Source organism: Hemitrygon akajei, chromosome 30 (genome assembly GCF_048418815.1).
Source record: "Hemitrygon akajei chromosome 30, sHemAka1.3, whole genome shotgun sequence".
Classification (NCBI taxonomy): domain Eukaryota; kingdom Metazoa; phylum Chordata; class Chondrichthyes; order Myliobatiformes; family Dasyatidae; genus Hemitrygon; species Hemitrygon akajei.
This window is the reverse complement of record NC_133153.1, coordinates 37,233,035-37,256,115: the sequence shown is the minus strand read 5'-3', so window position 1 is coordinate 37,256,115 and position 23,081 is coordinate 37,233,035. Positions and strand designations below refer to the sequence as shown.

Below are 23,081 nucleotides of genomic sequence, written 5' to 3'. Positions count from 1 at the left end.
CAATACCCACACTAACTTGGACTTCCTCAATGCCCCCCAAATTCGACCCCTCATGGCCCTGCAAATTTTTCCCTTCAAGTATTTGTCCAGTTCTGTGCCAAAGTCATAACTGAATCTATCTCCAACCTTTCAATACATTCCTAATTCTCCACTTTTTCAAAAGAAATTTTCCTGTCTTTAGCCATTAGGCTTTTTTGGTATCCCTAATCTGTATCTATAAATAGAGCAATTGCTCTATCCGATGCCTTACAGAATTCACACATCACCACCCAGAAGTATTCAATATGGAATAAAACTCATCTCACAAAATATATATGGAGGGCTGAGGGGGATAAAAAGAAAGAAATCAAAATAAATTCCTTTCAATTCGTGTTTCTCAGTGCATGCGCTGATGATGCAGTTTCATGTTACTGGAAATAGCAATTCAGCGCAATATCTCGGAACACCAACCTGTGTTGTGGGAGTTGGCATGTACGTATCCCAGAATTCAGGGGCTCCAAGTTCAAATTATTACCCCAAAAATCACAATTCTTCTGTTGCCTGCGGGGGGCTCCACACTGAACTATCCTTAGTTTAAAAATAGCCTTTCACTCCAAATATTTCCTGTTATTTATCCTCTTCTATCCTTATAGCTGTGCCACCTTTTCTGTTGTCTCCAGGCTTGATGACAAGCCTGAGCAACACACAAAATGCTGGAAAAACTTGGTAAGTCAGGCAACATCTCTGGTGGAGAATATAGTCGACGCCGAGCTGAGACCCTTCACCAGGATTTTAAAGGAAGGTGGCAGAAGGCAGAACTGTTTGAAGTACCTATTTGAAGTCCATTTATACAGCCAATTTTATCCCCCCATTGACTTTCTGTTACTCTATCAGAATTGTTTATCAAGTTAATTAGATAAAGTTTGTCTTGAGCAAATCCCTACTGGACTTCTCCAGATAGTGCACACTTATAGAATACTGGGGAGTCTGACCCTAATTATTGCTTTTAGCACATTCCCCACCACCTAATTACTGGTTTATCATTACTTGGCTTATCCATAGTACTTCCACTTTTGCAAAAGGGTGTAACAGTTAGAAATTTCCAGTCCTTGATTAACACCCTAAATCAGTAGATTATGACTAGTGCTTTTCCAATATCTACCGTCCTTTTTCACAGTAGTTTGGGGATGCTTTGATGTGATTTGACTGCTTCAACTGTATCTGACTTTTCTAGTTGTCGGTTTCTAACCCAGAATGATGTAAACATACTCATTTTGTATCTGAGCCATGCGCTGTAACTGCACGAGTAAAATTTCTTTTGTTCTGACAGTTTTTTAAATCCTTTTCCTCTATGTACCTATAAAATGTTTTTATTTTTGCTGCCAGTCTTTTCTCATCTCTCACTTTTCCTGTCTGACTTCCTTCTAGTAATTTCTGCTTGAACTTCCTGTAATCAGCCCAGCTCTCACTTGAGTTAGTAACCTGATACATTTCATAGGCTGTGTTCTCTTCTCTATTTTGTTCTCATTGTTTTGTCATCCATGGAGCTGTCTTTAATTTCCTTACCCATCTCCCTTATGGGAATGTACTTAAATGGCAGCTGAAATATTTCCAGCATAGAAGGCCTCCCATTGTTGAGTTAATGTTTGTTTGCCAATCTTCGATTTTTAATTCACTCTAAGACCCTTTTTGAACCCCCTTTTTTTTTAAACATTGGAGTTGTCTGCTAATCTTCGATTTCAATTTACCCAAGGATCCTTTTCTAAATCATCACTGTTTACATTATGGTTTTCTGTCAGCACCAATTGTCTTTTTACCTTGGACAGGATTGGAGGTCTCCATCGTGAAAGAAGTTTCAGTCATGTGATCAACTCAAGTAGAGTATGATGTTCTCCTAAGAGGTTATTCCCTTAATAGGGAGCACCTGTGCATAGTTTGTGTAATGGGAAGACTGATGCACAGGCAGCCGCCACACAGTCATTCACAGATCATGATCAGGGTCCAGTGACGTGGAATGCTAAGACAACTGGGTACGGTTTCCTGCTGCAGCCTTCCTCTTCCTTCACTGCCATTGTGATGTGTTGTCATCTTCCACCAGCTCCCATGCTGAGATCTTGGTTGGATCTCTGGAATCTCACCCTTAAATTTACCACCGTGGTGACCCTACCAGGAGTTAAGCTCCAGACAGTATCAATTTCGGGAACTGACAAGCCCCTCCACCACAACAAGGTGAAGATCTTTGGAGAAGTGTGAGGCGAGTAGTATCAATTTGCACACTGAGCTGCCTCTGTGACATGTTGTTTTACACTTTCCCTTATGGATTGCATACTCACTGCTCCTCTGAGACCCAAAAGCTGTGCTTGAGTTGTGCAATATTAGTGCAGCATTAAATATATTCACAGGTCGCTTATTTTCTCTGGCAATAGAACAAGTGAATGAACTATGCAGCGAACTTATTAATATCGATTAATACTGCTGGTCAAATTGTTATTAACTTTCAGTAATTTACTGAATACCAGCATATGCTGGAAATACACAGCCTGTCAGTATTTAAAAAGATAAAATTGGTCTGTTGTTGAGGCCACTCAATTTATTCTGTTTTTACTTTTGTTGGATAAAATGCTGAATCTCATAGACATAATATTCACGTCCACTATCATTTTTAATCTCACCTAGTAATATGAAGGATCCCACACCCCCTGCTCATGCACTGTGCCTCCACCACTTTGGGATAAGAGTTTAAGTTTAACTAATGGTGGCCTGGCCACAGATGCTCACATAGGATAAATCTGCCTCCATCGAGGATTGGGGAAATTATGTACCAGTGCTTGCTAAGGAACCCAAAGAAAGAAGAAATTGCAGGTGCTGAAATCTATAGCATCATACAAGATGCTGGAGGAACTCAGTCGGTCAGGCAGCATTTATGGTTACATTTTGGGTTGAGATGGTTAATTCCCCTCCATATATGCTGCTTGACCTATTGTGCTCCTTCTGCAGTTTGTATATTACTTAGCAACCAGCTTGAGTCACAATAGTGTTTCCTGTTTTGCTTTTAGTGAAGGAGTGTACAGCCTTTAAGACACATTCTTGACTTGTGTATGACTTTTGGCACTATGATTTACACCATGGTCTTGGAGGAATACTGTTTTATTTGGCTGTATTCATGGGTATCTAAGTATGGTTGAATTATAGTTAAACTTGAACTTCAGTAACTTTATAAGCACTGTTCCTTGTAGCTGCTGGTGCTGATTACTTTGCTGTTTCTAATTACATCCACCCTCCAGTCCACCTTTCATTAGATTCCATCCATACCATCTCCTCCTTACCTTTGACTTTTGTCATCATTCCTTTTGTTGAATGTATTTTGTACATTGCCCACTTTCATCACCCAGAACCTCGCATGGTCCCAGAATACATCCTACTCAGCCAGGAATGCTCACCAACCTATGAAAAGGCTGAAGAGAGCTGGACTTTCCACATCCATTCTCGTGTCATTTTACAGGTGCACAGAAGAGAGCATCCTAAAAGCTGCATCTCTGCTTGGTATAGAAACTGCAGTGCAGTGGAGGCTCTGCAATGGATACTCAAAACTGCACCATCCTACCTGGCATCAAGGACATGTATGGAAAAGGGCCAGTAACATCATGAAGGATCCCACACACCCTGCTTATGGTCTATGACTCACACCCATCAGGGAGAGGGCTCTGTCGCATCTACGCCAGTATCACCAGACTCAAAAACAGTTGCTTTCCCCCCAAGCAGTTATGCTGATCAACACCTCCACCCACAAACTCCACCACTACTTTTATTATTTCCTGTAAGTCACTTTATGTAGAGCCTAGCATCACTTTGTGGGCATACAGAACAATCCATGTATATGAATGATCTTGTGTATTAATATTGTATTATTATTATTATTGTGTTTTAATCTTTTTTTTGTGCTGCATCTGATCTGGAGTAACAGTCATTTTGTTCTTGCACTTGTGTACAAGAAATGACGTTAAATAATCTAGTATGTAATTTCTTCTGTGTTTAATTGTTGAACATTGAGGGAGAACCAGCAAGTTAGACAATGTCACAAAACAAAGGAACTGGTTGTGGATTACAGAAAGAATGGAGACGGGCTAACCCCTGTTGGCATCAATGGATGTGCGGTTGAGAGGGTAAACAGCTGTAAGTTCCTCAGCATCCACATCACTGAGGACCTCGTGGTCTGTACACACCAGCTGTGTGGTGAAAAAGGCACAACAACGCCTCTCACCTCAGACAGTTGAAGTTTGACTTGGGCCCCCAAATTCTAACAATTTTCTACAGGGACACAATTGAGAGCATCCTGACTGGCTGGTATGGGAACTGTATCTCCCTTAATCGCAGGTTTCTGCAGAGTGGTGTGGACAGCTAACATCCAGGAAATGATACTGCAGCATGAAAGCCAGGACCAACAGGCTCCGAAATAGCTTCTTCCACCAGGCCATCAGACTGATTAACTTGTGCTGATCTCAGTGTATTTCTATGTTACATTGACTGTTCTATTTATTATAAATTACTAGGATTGCACAATGCACATTTAGACAGATGTAAAGATTTTTACTCATGTATATGAAGGATGTAAGAAATAAATAAAGTCAATAAATAAATAATCTCAAGCCAATTCATGTACACCCCCTTAGCATTATAGTATTATAGTAAAGCATTATAGAAGAGAAAGTAGTGCAGACCCTTCAGCCCACAATATTGTGCTGGCCTTTTTAACCTACTCCAAGATCAAACTGGCACATCCTTCCTGTATTTTTCTTTCATCCATGTGCCTATTTAAATCTCTTATATGATCCTAATATATCTGCCTCAATCACCACCCCTGGCAGTTTTGTACCAGTGATGCTCTAAACCGATTTACTTTGTCGATTAGTGCAATAAGACATCAGTCTATCACCATGTTCATCATTTTGGAATTTTAAAAGCCTCTGAATGCCTTCGTTATGGTGGAAACAAAACCATCAGTGGTTTCAGTGTTGCATGGTAAGAGTGGGCAAGAGCTCGTGCCCTTTTTCACCCCACCCTCTAAAGGACCAACTCTTTGGATCAGGAGTTCCCAACCTGGAGTCCATCGACCCCCTCAGTTAATGATAGGGATCCATGTCATAAAGGATGGGAACCTCTGCTCTAGATCCATCTACCAGCCCCATCTCTATCACTTGCAAGTCTTTCTATGTGATCTCTTTATTCAATTTCTTGAAGGCCACAATGGTATCTGACTCCACCACAGTACAGCCTGTGTTCCATTTTCCAACCATGTGCTGTATGATAGTTCTCTCTTCCTTCCCCCTGCCACCCCCCCCCACCTTAATACCTCTTAATTCTGTTTATTTCTCACGTCACCTTTGGGATTTGATCCCTCCAAAGGAAACTGCTACTGACTGTTCAATGTGTCCTGACTCCTAATTATTTTGTGTATTACTTGGCCTTCTCCTAAGAAGGGTGGCACGGTAGCATAGTTGTTCAATTCCCATTGCTGCTTGCAAGGAGTGTGTACGTTCTCCCTGTGACTGCATAGGCTTCCTTTCACTGTCCAAAGGTGTAGTGGTTCGTAGGTTAATTGCTCATTGTAAATTGCCCTTTGATTTGGCACTGGTTAAATGGGGGGGGTGTTGGAATTGATAGGTGCTCAAAGTGTCAGAAGGGCTTATTCTGTACTGTATCTCAAATAAAATCAGTGTGTTTCTCACCTGTTGTTGTTACCTTGAGCCAGTGTTTTATAAAGGTTCAGCAGTGCTGTATTCTATTCTTATGGCACACTCATCATTAAAGACCCATCCAATCCCTGACACCCTCTGTTCAGTCTCCTGCCATCTGCTAGGGGATACAGAAACATCTTATCCAAGACAGTAAGACTGAAAAATAGCTTCTTCCTGAGGGCTGTTGTGTAGCTGAATAATGCTACACCCGGCTTGCCAATGGCCTTTGAGTGTTACGGGCTGCTGAAGTTGCTTGTTGCATGTAAATATGTTTTGCACGGGCTGGAGTAGCACTGCAATCTTGTTTTGACAATCAAGTTCTACTCTATCAGTAAAGCTTAGGGCTGCCTTATTAACTGCTTTCTCAATCTGCTCTTTTTTTTAATGATTTGTGTCCTCATCTCCTCCTCCCTCCCCCCCCCCCCCCCCCCACTCGTTCCTTCATCTCCTCTAGAACAGTATGGTTCTCCCATTAAACTTTATTTACTAACTATCTGCCCATTCTGTCACCCTCTATATCGATCACCATTATCTTTTCAATTCATAAAGTTTGCAAATCTTGTCATCCACAAATTTTAGAAATTATCTTGCATTTCCAAGGCTAAGTCGTGCATGCATATTGGAGAGGTGATACACTTTGAAATTAGATTCTTGACTTCCTGGGCAACAGCCCACAGTCAATAATAATAAGCAGCAATGTTTCTGCTATAATTATTTTCAATTCTAGTGCCCCACAAGGCTGTATCGTGAGCCCCTACTCTATTTTCTATGCATATTACTGTTCTAACTCCATGACTTGGGTGCCATTATCATAGTTGGCTGCATCTCAAATAACAATGAGTCAAAGTGTAGGAAGGAGATAAAGATCCTAATGACATGGTGACATGACAACCTGTCAACAAAGCAAGAGTTGGTCTTTGATTCCAGGAAGCAAACAGTTGCACAAATTCCTCTTTGCATCAATAATACTGAGATGGAGAGAGCTGAGTTTCAAGTTGCTAGAGGTGAACATCATTTGCAGCCTGCCTTGGTCCAACCAGGTTGAGCCCCAGACAGTCCTTCCAGGTGAGGCGACACTTCACCTGTGAGTCGGCTGGTGTGGTATACTGCGTCCGGTGCTCCCGCTGTGGCCTTTTATATATTGGTGAGACCCGACGCAGACTGGGAGACAGTTTCACTGAACACCTATGCTCGGTCCGCCAGAGAAAGCAGGATCTCCCAGTGGCCACACATTTTAATTCCACGTCCCATTCCCATTCTGATATGTCTATCCATGGCCTCCTCTACTGTCAAAATGAATCCAAACTCAGGTTGGAGGAACAACACCTTATATACTGGCTGGGTAGCCTCCAACCTGATGGCATGAACATTGACTTCTCTAACTTCCATTAATGCCCCTCCTCCCCTTCTTACCCCATCCATGACATTATTTAGTTGTTCGCCTGTTCTCCATCTCCCTCTGATGCTTCCCCCTCCCCCTTTGTTTCTCCTGAGGCCTCCCGTCCCATGATCCTTTCCCCTCTCCAGCTCTGTATCACTTTCGCAAATCACCTTTCCAGCTCTTAGCTTCATCCCACCCCCTCCGGTCTTCTCATATCATTTCGTGCTGCCCCCTCTCTTCTCCCCCCCCCCCCCCCCCCCCACTGCTTTCAAATCTCTTACTATCTTTCCTTTCAGCTAGTCCTGACAAAGGGTCTCGGCCCAAAACGTCGACAGTGCTTCTCCTTATGGATGCTGCCTGGCCTGCTGTGTTCCACCCGCATTTTGTGTGTGTTGTATGATAACACTGCCTCTGCTTCCTCAGGCCACTAAAGAAATTTGGCGTGTTGTCTTTGACTCTCATCAATATTTTGTCAATGCACTTTAGAAAGCATCTTATCCAGATGTTTAGCCCCTGACTACAAGAAGCTGCAAGGAATTTATTATGGAAACCAGTTTCCCCTCTGTGGACCCTGTCGGCTTTTCTCACTGCCTTGCAAAACAGCCAACATAATAAAAGACCCCAACCATCCCAGAGATTTTCCCTTCTCTCCCATTACATTGGGCAGCCAACACAAACCTGAAAGCAAGTACTTCCAGGCTGAAAACAGCTTCCACTCTGTTGTAATAAAATTGTCGAAGGGCAGAATGGCCTACTCCTGCACCTATTTTCTATGTTTCTATGAACTGTAGCTATTGCAGTTAGATGGATTTTTGCCCTCGTATTCTGCCTTATCGTTTTGTGTCAATGTCTGCCTGCCTGCACTTTCACTGTAAATGATGTAAATGCTGTCTGCAATCTACTATTGGTTTCCTTTGTACCACCTCAATGCACCGTTTTAATAATCTGTATGGACAGCATGCAAAAATAGATTTTCATCACACCTTGACAACGTGACAATAAACCAATTTACCAGATCACTGATCTACTCACCCTTCGGTCAAAATATCAACTATTCATCTGAAAATAAAAATATGTTGTTGCTGTAAATAGGGCATGTTGCGGTGAGAGTCACCATCCAGGGAGTACCCTCTTCATGTTACTACGAGTGGGGAGAAGGTATAGGAGCCTGAAGACCCATCCTCATGTTGCACTGAACTGCTTTTCAGAGTTCAGAGTAAATGCATTATCAAAGTACATATCTGTCACCATATACAACCCTGAGATTCTTTTTCTTGTGGGTGTACTCAATAAATCCATAATAGAATCATAACCATAATAGAAAGAAATAATAAATATCGAGAACCTGAGATGAAGAATCCTTGAAAGTGATACATGTAGGAACATTTCACTGATGGGGCAAGTAAAGTTATCCCTTTGGTTCAAGAGCTTGATGGTTGAGGGGTAATGACTATTCCTGAATCTGATGGTGTGAGTCTTGAGGTTCCGGTGCCACTTTCCTGATGGCTCTAGCGAGAAGAGAGCATGCTCTGGTGGTGGGAGTCCCTGATGATGGATGCCTCTTTCCTGTGACAGCATTTTATGTGGATGTGCTCAATGGTGGGACAGGCATTAGTGATTCCATACCAGTCGATATACTCTCCACCACACATCTACAGAAGTAGAATTGCTGCAGTGCTTCCTTCATAATTACACTTAAATGCTGGGCTCAGGACAGGTCCTCTGAAATAATAATACCGAGGAATTTAAAATTGCTGACCCTCTCCAGCTCTGATCCTCAGAGGACTGGCTCATGAACCTCTGGTTTTCTCCCCCTGAAGTCAATAATCAACTCCTTTGTCTTGCTGACATTGAGTAAGAGGTTGTTGTGTTACACTACTCGGCCAGATTTTCAATCTCCCTCCTATATGCTGATTTATTGCCACTTTTATTTGACCTACGACAATGATGTTGTCAGCAAACTTGAATACGGTATTGGAGCTGTGCTTAACCAGACAGTCATAAGAGTAAAGCAAATAGAACATGCGGCTAAGCACACAGCCTTGTGGGGCACCTGTGCTGATGGAGATTGTGGAGGAGATGTTGTTGCTAGTTTGAACTGGCTGGGATCTGCAAGTGAAGAAACTAAGAATCCAATTGTATAAGGAGGCCAAGTGAGGCCAAGATCTTGAAGCTTGTTGATTAGTTTTGAGGGGATGATGGTATTGAATGCTTGGCTGCATTTGGTAAAGAACATCCTGATGTTGCATCTTTGCTGTCCAGATGTTCCAGGGTTGAGTGAAGAGCCAGTGAGATGGCATCAACTGTGGACCTGTTGCTCCGGTTAGCAAACTGGAGTTGATCCAAGTGGCTTCACACGCAGGAGCTGATATGTTTCAAAGCTAACTTATCAAAGCACTTCATCACGGTGGACTTATTTCATAACCTATGTCAGTGAGAATAAACCTGATTCTAAAATATAGAAACAAAAATTGCTAGAAGCCCTCGATAGATCAGTCAGTATCTCCAGAAGAGAAACGGAGTCAGTGTTTCAGATGGGAGACACCTTTTCACAACTGGGAAGAAAAGAAGAAAAAAAAACTTGTGAAGTTGCATGTGAATGGGGCAAAGTGATGTCTCCAATATGATAAAACTGGGCTTATACTTTATCCCCACGGTCACTCTCATCTGAGCCCATTCCTTTTATTTTCCATTTTCTTCTGTTCCTGCCTTCAAGTTTCTACCCCACTGGCAAACCAACATCAACAGAATGCCAGAGGAAACATTCTGACTTCTTACCCCTTCCTTTCCAATCCTGATGAAGAGTCTCAGCCTTAAACATTAACTGCTTATTCCTCACCATAGATGCCTAGAATCTCGGCTATTTATTGATCTCCATTGAGGCCGTCTGACTTCCTGAGTTCCTCCAGCATTTTGTTCTGGATTTCTTGCATCTGCAGAATCTCGTGTTTATAAACTGATATTACTCCCTCAGGGTAATGACTGTGTGTCTCCCCTACTACTATTTCTCTCATTTCGTTTTCCTTTTTCCCATCCGTTCCACCCCCCCCCCCCCCCCTTTTCCTCCTGTAGTCCAGTAATGTATTCTCTCTCATATACATCAACCTCTTTAGTTCTTTTGGAATTTAAGTACACTAAGTCCTAACAAACCTTTGGTATGTAGGAGGAAGCCAGAGTTCCTGTCTGAAATCCATAGAACCGCAGGGAGAATAGTCTGATTCCTCACAGGCAGCTTCAGAGGTTAGTATTGAATCCAGGCTCTGGAGTTGTGAGACAGCTGCACTGAGTGCTGTGATATATAGCTGTTGTGCTCAATTGCCCTCATTCATGCCTTCTGCTTTCTTGTGCCTCTCACAAATCTTTTTCCAGTGTTTTATTTTATGCAAAGGTATATGTTATATATTTATTCAACTGTATGGGTTACAGTTAAAGTCTTGAATGCTAAAGCTAGAGGAACTATTTGATTAGGAAGTGCTCTAACTTTCTCAGACCTCAAATGTTGAAAAACAAGTAATTTTGAACTTCACTAGAATAGTTAGGTATTTTGTCGTGCTATGTAATACTAGTCTAATGGGCGATGTCTTCGATCATTCCAGATTATCAGGGTGGCTCTTTGATGTAGAAGTTAGCATAATGTTTTACAGTGCCAGTGATCAGGGTTTAATTTTCACTGTAAGGAATTTGTATGTTTTCCCTGTAACTGTGTGGGTTTCCTCCTGGTGCTCCGGTTTCCTCCCACATCCCAAAGATGTGTAAGGTTATTCAGTCACAAGGGTGTAATTGGACAATGCAGGCTCAATGGCCTGGAAGAGCCTGTTACCATGCTGTATCTCTTTTAAAAGATAACTTTTTTTGCATTATATTTTTGCAAATACTTTTCCAGTTTGTTGGAAACCACAAGGTGTAAGAGGTGTTCTAGCAAAGTTCCAAATAATTCAACTTCTATGTTGTTACTACATTCTTCCAGTGGTTATTTTGATCTCCAGATTTGCCTATTATAGAAATCAAACTTTCATTATCTCTTTCAAGCATCATCAGAATTTTGAAAACTTTTCCTATAGTATCTTCCATATGGTGGAAACAAAAGCCTCAATTCTTCATGTCTTCATAAATGTAAACTTAAATTCTTGGCATTGTGTTACTGACTCTTTCCATGGCTCTAACTTCCTTCCTGTTGCTTGATGCCAGAACTGCACACAATGCTCCAACTGTGGCTTGTTAAGTGGGCAACTATCCAAAATAATCAAAGTCCAATCTTGACCTTTTGATGCCCTAGCTTAACACATGCCATTTTGTGAACAGTGATAGTCTTGCACATGTGAGAGGTTGCCTGTATATTATTGCACCTGTCTTCAGTTTCTGGTGTTTCACGGGTTGTGATTGCAGCTTAGTGTAACATGAAAGAGTTTGAATAGACGTTGACACCAGCCCTAGCTAAAATGTTTGATTTCGGTTGCACGTAGATTTAGCCAGCATAACCACTGCCTCCCATTCCCTTACAGTTTCACAAATACAGTATATAACATTTCAAGTAAGGTCAAAATTTCTGCAGGACTTGTAAATTCATTGTATATTTCCATTCATTCTCCTCTCAGAAGCTTTCTAGTGAGTAAGTTTGGATATTCCAGTTGGATATGAACTGTGTTAAAAATAATCAGCTGTACTTTTAACACAGTTTTTATCCAACTGGAGTATTTAGGGATACAAATTAACAATCATGCTGTTTGTGGTTCAGGGATATTTTGCAGCTCTTTCTCCAAGAAGTAGATGGATATTCACGATTCCATGACACTACTTGAAGTGTAAGGAATTTCGCATCACCATAATATCTTGAAAGTCACTACCAAATCAGCCAGACCAGCAACAAATAATGTGGTTACAAGGACAGATCAGAGGTTTGATATCCAATGGCAAGTGACTTGCCTCCTGTTAGCATAATAATTTTCAGTTTACAGAACACAAGTCCGAAGTATGGTGTAATATGTTCTGCTTGCCTGGGTGAAGCGACTGCCTATATTAGGCAAGGTGAAGTCTAAATACACTCAATGCAACACCATTCAGAATAAATTAGTGTGATTGGTACCCTACCCACCACCTGAAGCATTCTATCCCTATGTCATTGTGACACAGTGTCAGCAGCAAGTACCATTTGTAAAAAGCACTACAGTTGCTCATCCAAGCCACTCTGGCACCTTCCAAATCCAGAACTTCACTCCCAGGGAGGACTAGAGGAACAAGTTTAAGAACACCACCATCTGCATATTGAACACCATCTTAATTTGGAAGTATATTGTAATTTTGTTGACTGATCTAAATCCTGCAACTCCATGTCCAATAACAAAGCAGGAGTACATTTACAGGAAGGACTGGTTACTGAAGGCAGCTTACCAAAATGGATGGACAATAAATGCTCACCTTTCTGGCAACATCCATGTCCTGAAAATATATATTTTGTAGTTTCCAAAGTGATTAAGATTCCCAAGAAGCTATATTAACTGTTTCAATACAAAATGGATGCTTGTTTTTGTAAATGCAATACTCTTAAGCTGAGGAAATGAGTTCTGCTTTGGATGCCTGCCAGTGCACTCCTGGCAATCTGTTGATTGAGCAAAAATCAATGGGAGGACTGTCTTCATATTCCTTTCCCATGGGGGGAAGTGTTTAACTGCTGCTTTACTTTTCTTTACAGGTCAGTACACAGATTGGCAATTTGAGTGGGTGAATCATTCACTTCAGCAAGCAACTCCAGCCACTTTATTCCCCTCATCTTTTGCAGTAACGTGTCTGCGTATGAAACTAGTCCTGGATGTCATCAGACTTTATCACCACAAATGGGAATAGGGTATTAACCCTAATGTGACCTTCCCAAATATACAGGCTTCCGAGAGACTTAGTATATCAAGAACCTGTTTTGGTGCTATTTTTGTCTCTTGTGATTTAGACAGTTTTGTCAAATGGTGCATTTTCCCACTACTGTATGTGAGTAGTCCAAGACCAGAAGATATAGGATCATAATTAGGTCATTGAGCCTATCCACTCTGTATAGCTATTCCATTATGGCTGATTTATTATCCCTCTCAACCCTATTTTCCTGCCTTCTCCCCATAACCTTTGACGCCCTTATTAATCAAGGACCTATCAACCTCAGCTTTAAATATACCCAGTGATTTGGTATTCCACAGATTCATCCACCCTCTGGCTAAAGAAATTCCTCTTCATCATTGTAATCTCATCAAAGAGGAGCAGCTTTGACTAAAATACTGTGCTTACTGTACATGTGATTACGAGGGAATGACTTTGTACTTTTCCCAGGTTAATTTATTGGAGTCACTTCTGTTCTTGTTATACTTTTGGCCTCCAGGGTGAGAGGTTTGCCAATTACTAATTGTGCTAATTGCCTTCTTGTGATCAACTTTGACTTGTAAAATGCAATTCCAATATTTTTTAGCTCTTAACTGTAAATTGCTTTATTGAGCAATGAGTGACATAAAACTGTTATGTAATTTAAAACCACAAATAGAAGTAAGAGTAGCACATCTGCATCTTTCTACTCCAATCCCAAATCCATGGAATGTTTTTGTATCCAAACTCCTATTGTTTGTTGTTAAATTCACTGAGTGGACAACCACAGCCTTCTAGGATGAAGAATGCCAGGTATTTGAAAGATGAAATCTCTCAGTAGACTTAAATAGTCCACCCTTAGTTTTCAATTGGGCTGTGCAAAACATTCAGCAACTGTCCTTGCAATTCTCTTTTAATTTTGTTTCAATGAAATTGCTACTCATTCTTTACTCTTTGGAGTGCAAAATAATGAGGCTGCTGAAAAAAAAATCAGGAAAGACAGGAGTTTTTAAGTTCAGACAGGATGTTGGAGAGAGAAGCAATTGATATTTAAAGTTGATGGGCTTTCATCTGAAAGATCTTGGGTCTTTTGGCCTTGGCTTCTTGATCCACCATCCATCATTGAGGAATTCTTCAAAAGGTGATGCCTCAAAAAAGCAGCATCCATCATTAAGGACCTACCACCCAGGATACGCCCTCTTCTCATTGCTAGCATCAAGAAGGAGGTACAGAGCTTGAAGGCACACACTCAATGTTTTAGGAATAGCTTCTTCACCTCAGCCATCAGATTTCTAAACGGTCCATGACCACTACTTTGCTATTTTGTTCTCTTTTAGTGCTACTTATTTTTATATATTTCTTACTGTATTTTATAGGAATTGTTATATATTCACACTGTATTGCTGCCATAAAACAACAACTTTCATAACAAGTCAGTGACTTAAAAAATACCTGATTCCCTCATTGGACAATCACACTGTATCCCAACCTCTAATAAGCCAACTTTTAATCCCTCTCGAAGGGAGATACGTTTAAACAGGACTTGAGTCTTCATACTACTCCCTGAAGAGCAGGTGGGTCCTCTCCAGGTGTGGGCTCAAACCTAGGCCCCATATAATTGAAGCAAGGTGAGTGTCTGAATCCTTGATAACGCAAGACAAACAAGCTGTTTGCTTTGCTAAAGACTATTATTGAATAATTTTTGCCCACACCTGCCTGATTAGATCTCAGCTGGCCCAGATGGATCCTTTGATCTGAACAAGGTCTTAAAAAATACCACAAATGCTTGAGATAAAACAAATTCAAATTACTGGGTTAAATTTATTGTTTCTTCCTTAAGTACTTTATGGGGAACAAATTGGCTAATATCTCTATTAGTTTTATATAAAACTATTTGAAAATGAAGTTGGTCAGCAGACATTTGCTGTGAGTTTTGAATCTTTGTATAGATGCTGTTTAATCTGCCAAGTGTTTCTAGTACACTGTATTTCCTTTAAAACAGATTTCTAGTATCTAGCACTACTAGTGATTTTCATGTACACTTAGTGGCCACTGAGTGTATGAGCGTGGTCTACTGCTGATATAGCCCATCCACTTCAAGGTTCTAGGTGTTGTGTTCTGAGGTGATCTTCTGAACACCACTTTTGTATTGTCTGGTTATTTGAATTACTGTCACTTTCCTGTCAGCTTGAACCAGTCTGGCCATTCTCTTCTGACCCTCATTATCAAGGCATTCTCACCCACAAAACTGACACTCACTGGATTTTGTTTTGCTTTTCATACCATTCTCTGTAAACTCCAGAAACTTGTGCATGAAAATCCCAGGAGATCAGCAGATTCTGAGCCTGTCTGGCACCAACATTCATTCCACGGTTAAAGTCATTAAGATCACATTTCTTTCCCATTCAGAGGTTTGATATGAACAACAACTGAACCTCTTGACATGTCTGCATGCTTTATACATTAAGTTGCCACCACTTGATTGGCTGATTAGATACTTGCATTAATGAGCAGGCGTGTAGGTGTGCCTAATAAAATGGTCCGAGAGTACATTATGCTTTGTCTTAGTTGAAGTGAGCCTTGGATCTGAAATTCCATAGATTTGACAAGGGACTCTTGACTGAATTGAGAAAAACCGACGCTTAGGATGGTTTGAATTTGACCTGTGTCATCTGATGAATGTTTGGCATTAATTGAAAACTTATATCTTGTTCATCAACATCGACACTTATACCTCCACCCTGCCAAGGTAAAGCTTAAAATAGTCGATGTTTAATTGAAGAACTAATACCTAATGACTGCAAATATTCTCCAGATGTTGCTGCATTTCAGAATTGAATTTGTTGTCATTTGATATTCAGCAATATATTCCATGTGTTTTCATTTGGCTTGGACATTATTTGTGACCATCAATGTGGACAACTTGCAAATTCATTGCTAATTATACTAATTAAAAGAACTTGTCCTACAACAGAAGCCAATGTCTGCAGAAAAATGAACTGACACTGAAAACTGTAATGTATTCAAGGGAATTGATGCAGTTGGAACAATGATGAAGGGAAGGCAACTTTTCTCGAAAGTGATTATCTGAAAACTTAAATTTTGGTCTCAATTGCCACGAGTGTGCTAATTTACATTGCAAATTCAGTCCATTTTGTATTTATTTTGCTGGGCACTTTTTTCTCACTGGTTTGTGGTTACTGAACTGACTTTCACCTCTGCTTGTGCTTGTTACAATTAACTGCATGGTGTATGTTAGTGGTTTGGGAGGTCTGTCAAAGAAGTCTTCATGAGTTTGATAACAAGATGTGTACAATGTGTTTTGTCTTTATTGGAGCTGTGGAAGATCTAACAATATGCTCACATATTTTCTTAATAAGTTGGATTATTATTTGGGGAGGGGGCTTTTTGTGTTTTTTAAGTGACAATAGTTATGGATTTATAATCAAGTTGAGGTCATTGAGGAGAATGGTGAATTGTACAGAACTGCATTTCTGTACAATTTAAATCCTTTAGAGATTCTAAAATCCACTGAGCACATCATAGCTGCAGAGGAGTGTGAATTTCACAAATGTATATATACATTTGCCTTGTCACAAGTAGAATGTTACAGGGATCTACTTTCTGTTGCCAACAAACTATTATGTGGACCTGAAATGTTTCTGTTGAGGTGGGAGCAGTTGAGTAAACAAAGTAATATCACCTCATGATGCATTTATTTCATGAAAACCCAAGTAATGTCCAGATTTTTAAAAAATATTTCACTTGTAACATTGACCTTTTTGTCTACTTAAGCTTCAGATAATGGCCAGCGGTTTCAGGAGACTTGTTTTGCATTCGCACTGACACCACAGCAAGTTCAACAGATCAGCAACTCAATGTAAGTAATCATTGTTCTCCTTACATAGTTTGCTTTTACTGTACTGTCAGGGTGGGGAAACTTGAGTGGCTGAGCTAAATATGTTACTACTTAATGTTATAGACCAAATATTAAATCAATTTGTTTTAATACGTTAACTGCTTTTATTCTAGGTCTGCATTTGGCCTCAGCCTCAGAAATAGGAAGAATCAAACATCATTGTCCAAGTTAAAAGCAGTTTTTGACTGAGGATAAATTTTAAGTTGTACTTTATTTCAGACTTTATTGAGGTTGATTTTAAATTATTTGAATTTAAATTGCAAGTATATTAATTATTTGCCATCTTAACCCAATTGTAGAGACTACGCAATCACATATATGCACATTGTAAGACTAGGAGGATTTTATATTTAGCTCCTTGGGCTTGTGCACTAATCAATAAGATGATGATTTCAGTCTTAGAATTAAAATCAATCTACTATCAACTGTTGCTTGCAAGAGCTCCAAATTTCTACCACCCTTGTTTCCCAAATGTCTGAGAGGCCAGGCTGCAATTTTTAGACAATATCTTCTAGATTCTATTTTCTAGATGCAGAATACTTCCAGAAAGTATAGTTTCTGTTCATTTGCCCTTCATCAAACTTTTTAATAGCTTGAATTAAATCATTATTCACTTTCTGAATTCCAGAACTCTGTGTTGCATCACTTACCATGGTGTTGAAGCCCAGAGTTGTTTTCATTACTCCAGTTATACTCTTAACCAAGCTTTTTATGGATGTAACATAACATCACTTGTACTCCACTGGCCCCCCAATTAAAAAAGCCAGATTTCAATTAAATTATTAAATTGTTTTCTAAATCTGTTTGTGACATGATCTGTGTTCATAGAATCACGTGTTTTTGAATCTCTATTGTTTCCAGGTTCTTTACACTTAATGTACATTAATTCCAAAGAAAATTAACTCTCAAGTAAATTGAAATCCATTTACTGCATTTTTGCTTACTCACAATATCTCATTATTTAATATTTTCATCCATGTTGCTTGCAGCCACCCCTACTTTGATATCACTGGCAAACTTGGGAATTTGAATCACATCATTTATCAGTTCCCCACTTTTTACATGCCTGTTATTATCAATCCCTCTGCCTTTCAATTGCCAGTATTATGCTTTGTCTTCACATTGACATTTTTGTATGTTTAATACAGAAAAACAGCTTTGCTTGGAGTATCAATCGTATGTTCCCACCACTACACCACCAACCCCCCCCCCCCCCCCCCCGCCTTTACAGGAAAGTGTAAAGGCTTTCACATTTTGTGAAATGTGGTAACACTACCACATTTTAAACTCTCCTGTTTGTCAGCATTTTATACTGCAGATGATTTAATCACTGTTTACTTATTTGCAGCACTGTCCCTCCCAAGTGATTTGGAGAATTATTGCTGACCTGTAGCCAAGGATTACATGGATAAGCCTCTACCATGGTGTCCCTCAGTATATTGTAGCAATGAGGCTTGACTGACCATCACTACAATAACAGTAGTAGTGCTTTTAATTTCTAAATAAATGACAAAACAATCCTGACAGATTGCAAAAATACTGATATTTTTGATTGATAGTCAAGGGTTTGATCTCACTCATAGGTTCAAATAATACTTTCGCCTTTTATCTGAAAGATTTTGGGCCTTTTGACCTTGGCTGCTTGATCTTCCCTCAATGGAAAATCACACTAACTTCTAATAACTAATACTTTGGATTCAGTATATGGTTTGTGACTCTTACATCTTTGCAATTCTCCTCTAACATTTTGAGGCAACTGCCTCAAATGTTTTGAGCATTGATCAAGTAGTTATGACAAACTTGTATCATTCTTCCACAATTTTTACTAATTATAATTTCTGATGATGTAAGAAAAGTTTGAAATAGTTTTCCAGCAATTAAAAGTGAATGCTGTTCATTAATTTGTAGTATACTGTTTATTTTGCTCAACTGTGAAATTTATTGGTTAATACTAGGTATGGTGGCATAAGTTACTGGACTAGCATCTAGAATCGTCAGTTCAAATTTTCCATGACTGCTGAGGAATTTCAATTAAATTGAAGTAATTAATCATCATCATTATATGCTATGCCATATGACGTGGGTGATCACGGTTACCATGACCATGATAGTTCTTGGCAAATTTTTCTATACAATTGCCTCCTCCTGGGCAGTGTCTTTATAGGAAGGGTGACCCAGCCATTATCAGTACTCTTCAGAGATTCTCAGCCTGGTGTCAGTGGTTGCATAACCAGGGCTTGTGATGTGCACCGGCTGCTCATACAACCATCCACCACCTGCTCCCATGGCTTCACATGACCCTGATCGGGGTCTAAGCATATACTACATCTTGCCCAAGGGTGATCTGCAGGCAAGTTGAGGGAAGGAGCACCTTAAACCTCCTATCTCCACCCTGCCACCCAGAAGTAATTAAATCTGGGATTTAAAACAAGTCTCTATGACTATAACCTAGACACTTGCAGATTTGTATTTTAAAATTGATCTGATTAACTCATGTCCTTTGGAGAAAGAAATTGGTTTTCTTTACCATCGACTCTTGTGTGCAGAGTCAACAGTGTGATTTCAGGAAAAAATAGAGATGAACAATGCTGTTGCCTACAATATGCACATTCTGTGAACAAACAAACCTGGTGGTGCTACCAGTTTTTAAAAATTGTATTGTGAAAAATAGCTTGTCTTACAAAATTTCTGGGCTTTTGGGAAATAGATTCTGTAAATCACTCCATTTCAATGCTTCTGAAATATATCGTACTATCTTGTACAACTTAATCTACAAATGTAAATTAGAAACTGAAAAATGTTTCATTCTTATTTAGGGACATATCGGGGACCAAGTGTGACTTCACAGTGCAGGTTCAGTTACGGTAAATGCATATAATCTGTTTATCTGAATTTAACTTGCTGATCTAATGCTTTGTCCCTCTTCCTTTCTTTTCTTTTGTGGTTTGACTTTTCTATTCTTTTCTATTTGCCCTGTCGAACTATTTCTAAGAAATATTTTAAATAAAATTGTCAAAACATCATGTTTAGGGGAGGTGGAAGCTTTTTGATTGTTTTCTATAATCTATTTATTTAAAATAATATATTTAGAACTGATGCATATTATTAGCTCAGGGGTTTGGTAACATTGTAAAATTATGGGACTAGTAATCTGTAGATGTAGAGTGAACCATAAATTCAAATCTCAGGGCTGTGACTGCAGCTGGGCAAGGTCAAAATACATTGAGGAATACACATTAAGTGTTGGGCTTGTTAATGAGAAAGGAAACAGTGGAAAAAATATTATTTAACTTTACCTACCATATTATCCATTTGGAGAATGATTTGATTTCTTAATACATTAGTAATGCAAACTATATCCATTGTTGGTTAAGGAATCAATATTTGCAGTTGGGGATTACTGGAGAACATTTAAATTTTATAATATTTTCTTAATTTTCTAGGTTTTGTTTATCAGAAACTAGTTGTCCACAGGAAGATCATTTCCCCCCAAATCTTTGTGTGAAAGTAAATGGAAAAACTTGTAACCTTCCGGTAAGTATTAAAAATGTTGGTCTAATAGAATTTTTCTTGGTTTACTCTTTTGGGAAAGCTATAAGCAAGTTTTTGCTTTCATCCCAGGGCTACCTACCACCAACCAAAAATGGTGTTGAACCAAAGCGACCCAGCCGACCGATCAACATTACCTCACTAGTCAGATTGTCCACGACAGTGCCGAACACGATTGTGGTTTCGTGGTCAGCAGAAATCGGAAGAGTAGGTTTCTCAATATTCATCTTTTCAAAGCAGTTAATTAAAGCAGTATAATGCATGTCGCCCAGATGTTGGGTTTAATATCAGTCAAAGACAGTTTTCAGAAGCTTTGTTTAACTATAATTAATCTAGTCCTTGTGCATTTCAAGTATACTCTTTGTCCCTAAATGCTAATCCCAATTAAAACTTTCACCAGCATCATTCTACAACTTAACAAAGCTATTTGGTGAATGGCTGTCATGCCACATCCAGTCAGTTCAATTAAAAGCAGTTTTGGGTTTAGATTCAGATGTTCATCGAAACCTACTGGCAGATATGCCATTTGCATTAACAACCAGCACAAACTAAGGATGTGCTATGGGTAGCCTGCAGGTCTCATCACACATTCTGAGAACCAGCATAGCATGCCCACCATGTTTAGCAGAACAACACAAGAAACAGCAACAGCAGCTAATAAAAGCCCCTTTCCCAGTTTCCCACCTCCCACCCACTCATAGAGCTTCCAATTGATATGCCTTGACTTCTAAGTAACACACACAAAATGCTGGAGGGACACAGCAGGCCAGGTAGCATCTATGGAAAAGGGTAAACAGTCGACGTTTTAGGCTGAGGACCTTCATCATGTCTGGAAAAAAGATGAGAAATTAGAGCAAGAATGTGGGGAGAAGGAAGAAAAAAGTACAAGGTGAGTAAAAGGTGAAACCAGAAGAGGGGTAGCGGGTAAAGATATATAGGTACTTTATTGATCCTAAAGGAAATTACAGTGTCACAGTTGCATTACAAGTGCACAGATATATAAATATATAAATATTAGAAGAGTAGCAGGAAAGAATAAAAAAAAGTTACCTGAAACAGTCTAACAGGAGAGGTTCATCACTTCCCCGGCTATAGGTTGACTCATTATAGAGGGTAATGGCTGAGGGCATGAATGACCTCGTATAGTGCTCTTTGGAGCAGCACAGTTGTCTCAGTCTATTACTAAAAGTACTCCTCTGTTCAGCCAAGTTAGCATGCAGAGGGTGAGAAACGTTGTCCAGAATTGCCAGGATTTTCCGTAAGGTCCTTTGTTCTACCACATCCTCCAGTGGGTCCAGTTTGACTTCTTGAACAGTGCCAGCATTGCTAATCAGTTTAAAGTGCTGGGAAGTTGATAGGTGAAAGAGATAAAGAGCTGGAGAAGGGGGGATCTGAAAGGAGAGGGTAGAAAATCATAGAAGGAAGGGAAGGGGGAGGAGCAGCAGAGCGAGGTGATGGGCAGGTAGGGAGATAAGGTGAGAGAGGGAAACTGGAATGGTGAGGGGAGGGTTGCAATTACCAGAAATTTGAGAAATTGATCTTCATACAGTTAGGTTGGAGAATGGAATATAAGGTGTTGTTCCTCCAACCCGAGTGTGGCCTCATTGTGGCAGTAGAGGAGGCTGTGGACTAACATGTTGGAATGGGAAGTAGAAATGAAGTGGATGGCCACTGGGAGATCCCAGATTTTTTGGCAGGTGGAGGGTAGGTGCTCGGTGAGGTGGTCTCCCATTCTACATTGTCTCACCAATATACAGGAGGTCACACTGGGAGCACTGGAACAGTAGATGATCCCAACAGGGTCACAGAAGTATCGCCTCAACTGGAAGGACTGTTTGGATGATAGTGAGGGAAGAGGTGTAGGGGCAGGTATGGCACTTGTTCTGCTTGCAAGAATAAGTACTAGTGGGGAGGGATGAATGGACAAGAGAGTGATCTCTGCAGAAAGTGGGGAGGGGTAGAGGGAAGATGTGCTTGGTGGTGGGATCCCATTGTAGATGGTGGAAGTTACAGAGAATTATGTGCTGGATGCGGAGGCTACTGGCCTGACTTGACTTCTGATTGGGCCAAGCCTAAAGATTGTTCTAATCTATAATGATGCTGAAATATTAAGAATTCCTGATCTGTCTTGCATTCTGGAGCAGTTTGAGGGTTAAGTGAAGAGTATCAGAAAGTGTTTCTCTGCCTACTTTTTAATCAAAAAATTGAAAGATATTGTGTAAAAGGTTTGGCTAAACTTCAGTGCAATATCCTTCATGAACTATGGAAAACTGAAATGTATTAGAAAATGCCAATCAGAACGATGGTGGAAGCACTGAAAGCTCAGTGCTGTTTCATAATGTTGCTGATTTTTATAGGGGGTGGAACAGCATGTTAAATATTCCATAGTGTGTAAGCTCTCCCATTTAATAACTACAGATAATTAAACCTTGGATAAGGCTCCAGTTTCACTTTATGTGCTAAGTTGGCTCTTTCCTGCCAGAGAAGCAAATGGGTTGTGAGGTCAGTATAAGGATGGGGAAAGAAATATTCTGCCCACATTAGATTTCTCTTGATATCTACACAGGTTTAAAGGCAGTGTGAGGATGAGTGCTTGTTAAGATTGTGCATTTAGGCTCGCTTGTGAAGGATGTTTAATGGAGGTGCCCAGGAGAGTTTAAGCCTTTACAACGTGGGT

The 23,081-nt window shown here is 40.0% G+C and overlaps 1 protein-coding gene across 6 annotated transcripts in view; it reads left to right on the top strand.

The window, feature by feature from the left end:
• Nucleotides 1-23,081, top strand: part of pias1b (protein inhibitor of activated STAT, 1b) — a 201,469-nt gene that overhangs the window by 127,935 nt on the left and 50,453 nt on the right. For all 6 annotated transcript variants that reach the window (XM_073032623.1, XM_073032626.1, XM_073032628.1 and 3 more), the window contains 4 exons: nt 16,732-16,816; nt 19,672-19,719; nt 20,299-20,389; nt 20,477-20,611. In XM_073032623.1, coding sequence (XP_072888724.1) covers nt 16,732-16,816; nt 19,672-19,719; nt 20,299-20,389; nt 20,477-20,611 — 359 coding nt within the window. The remainder of the gene's footprint in view (nt 1-16,731; nt 16,817-19,671; nt 19,720-20,298; nt 20,390-20,476; nt 20,612-23,081) is intronic.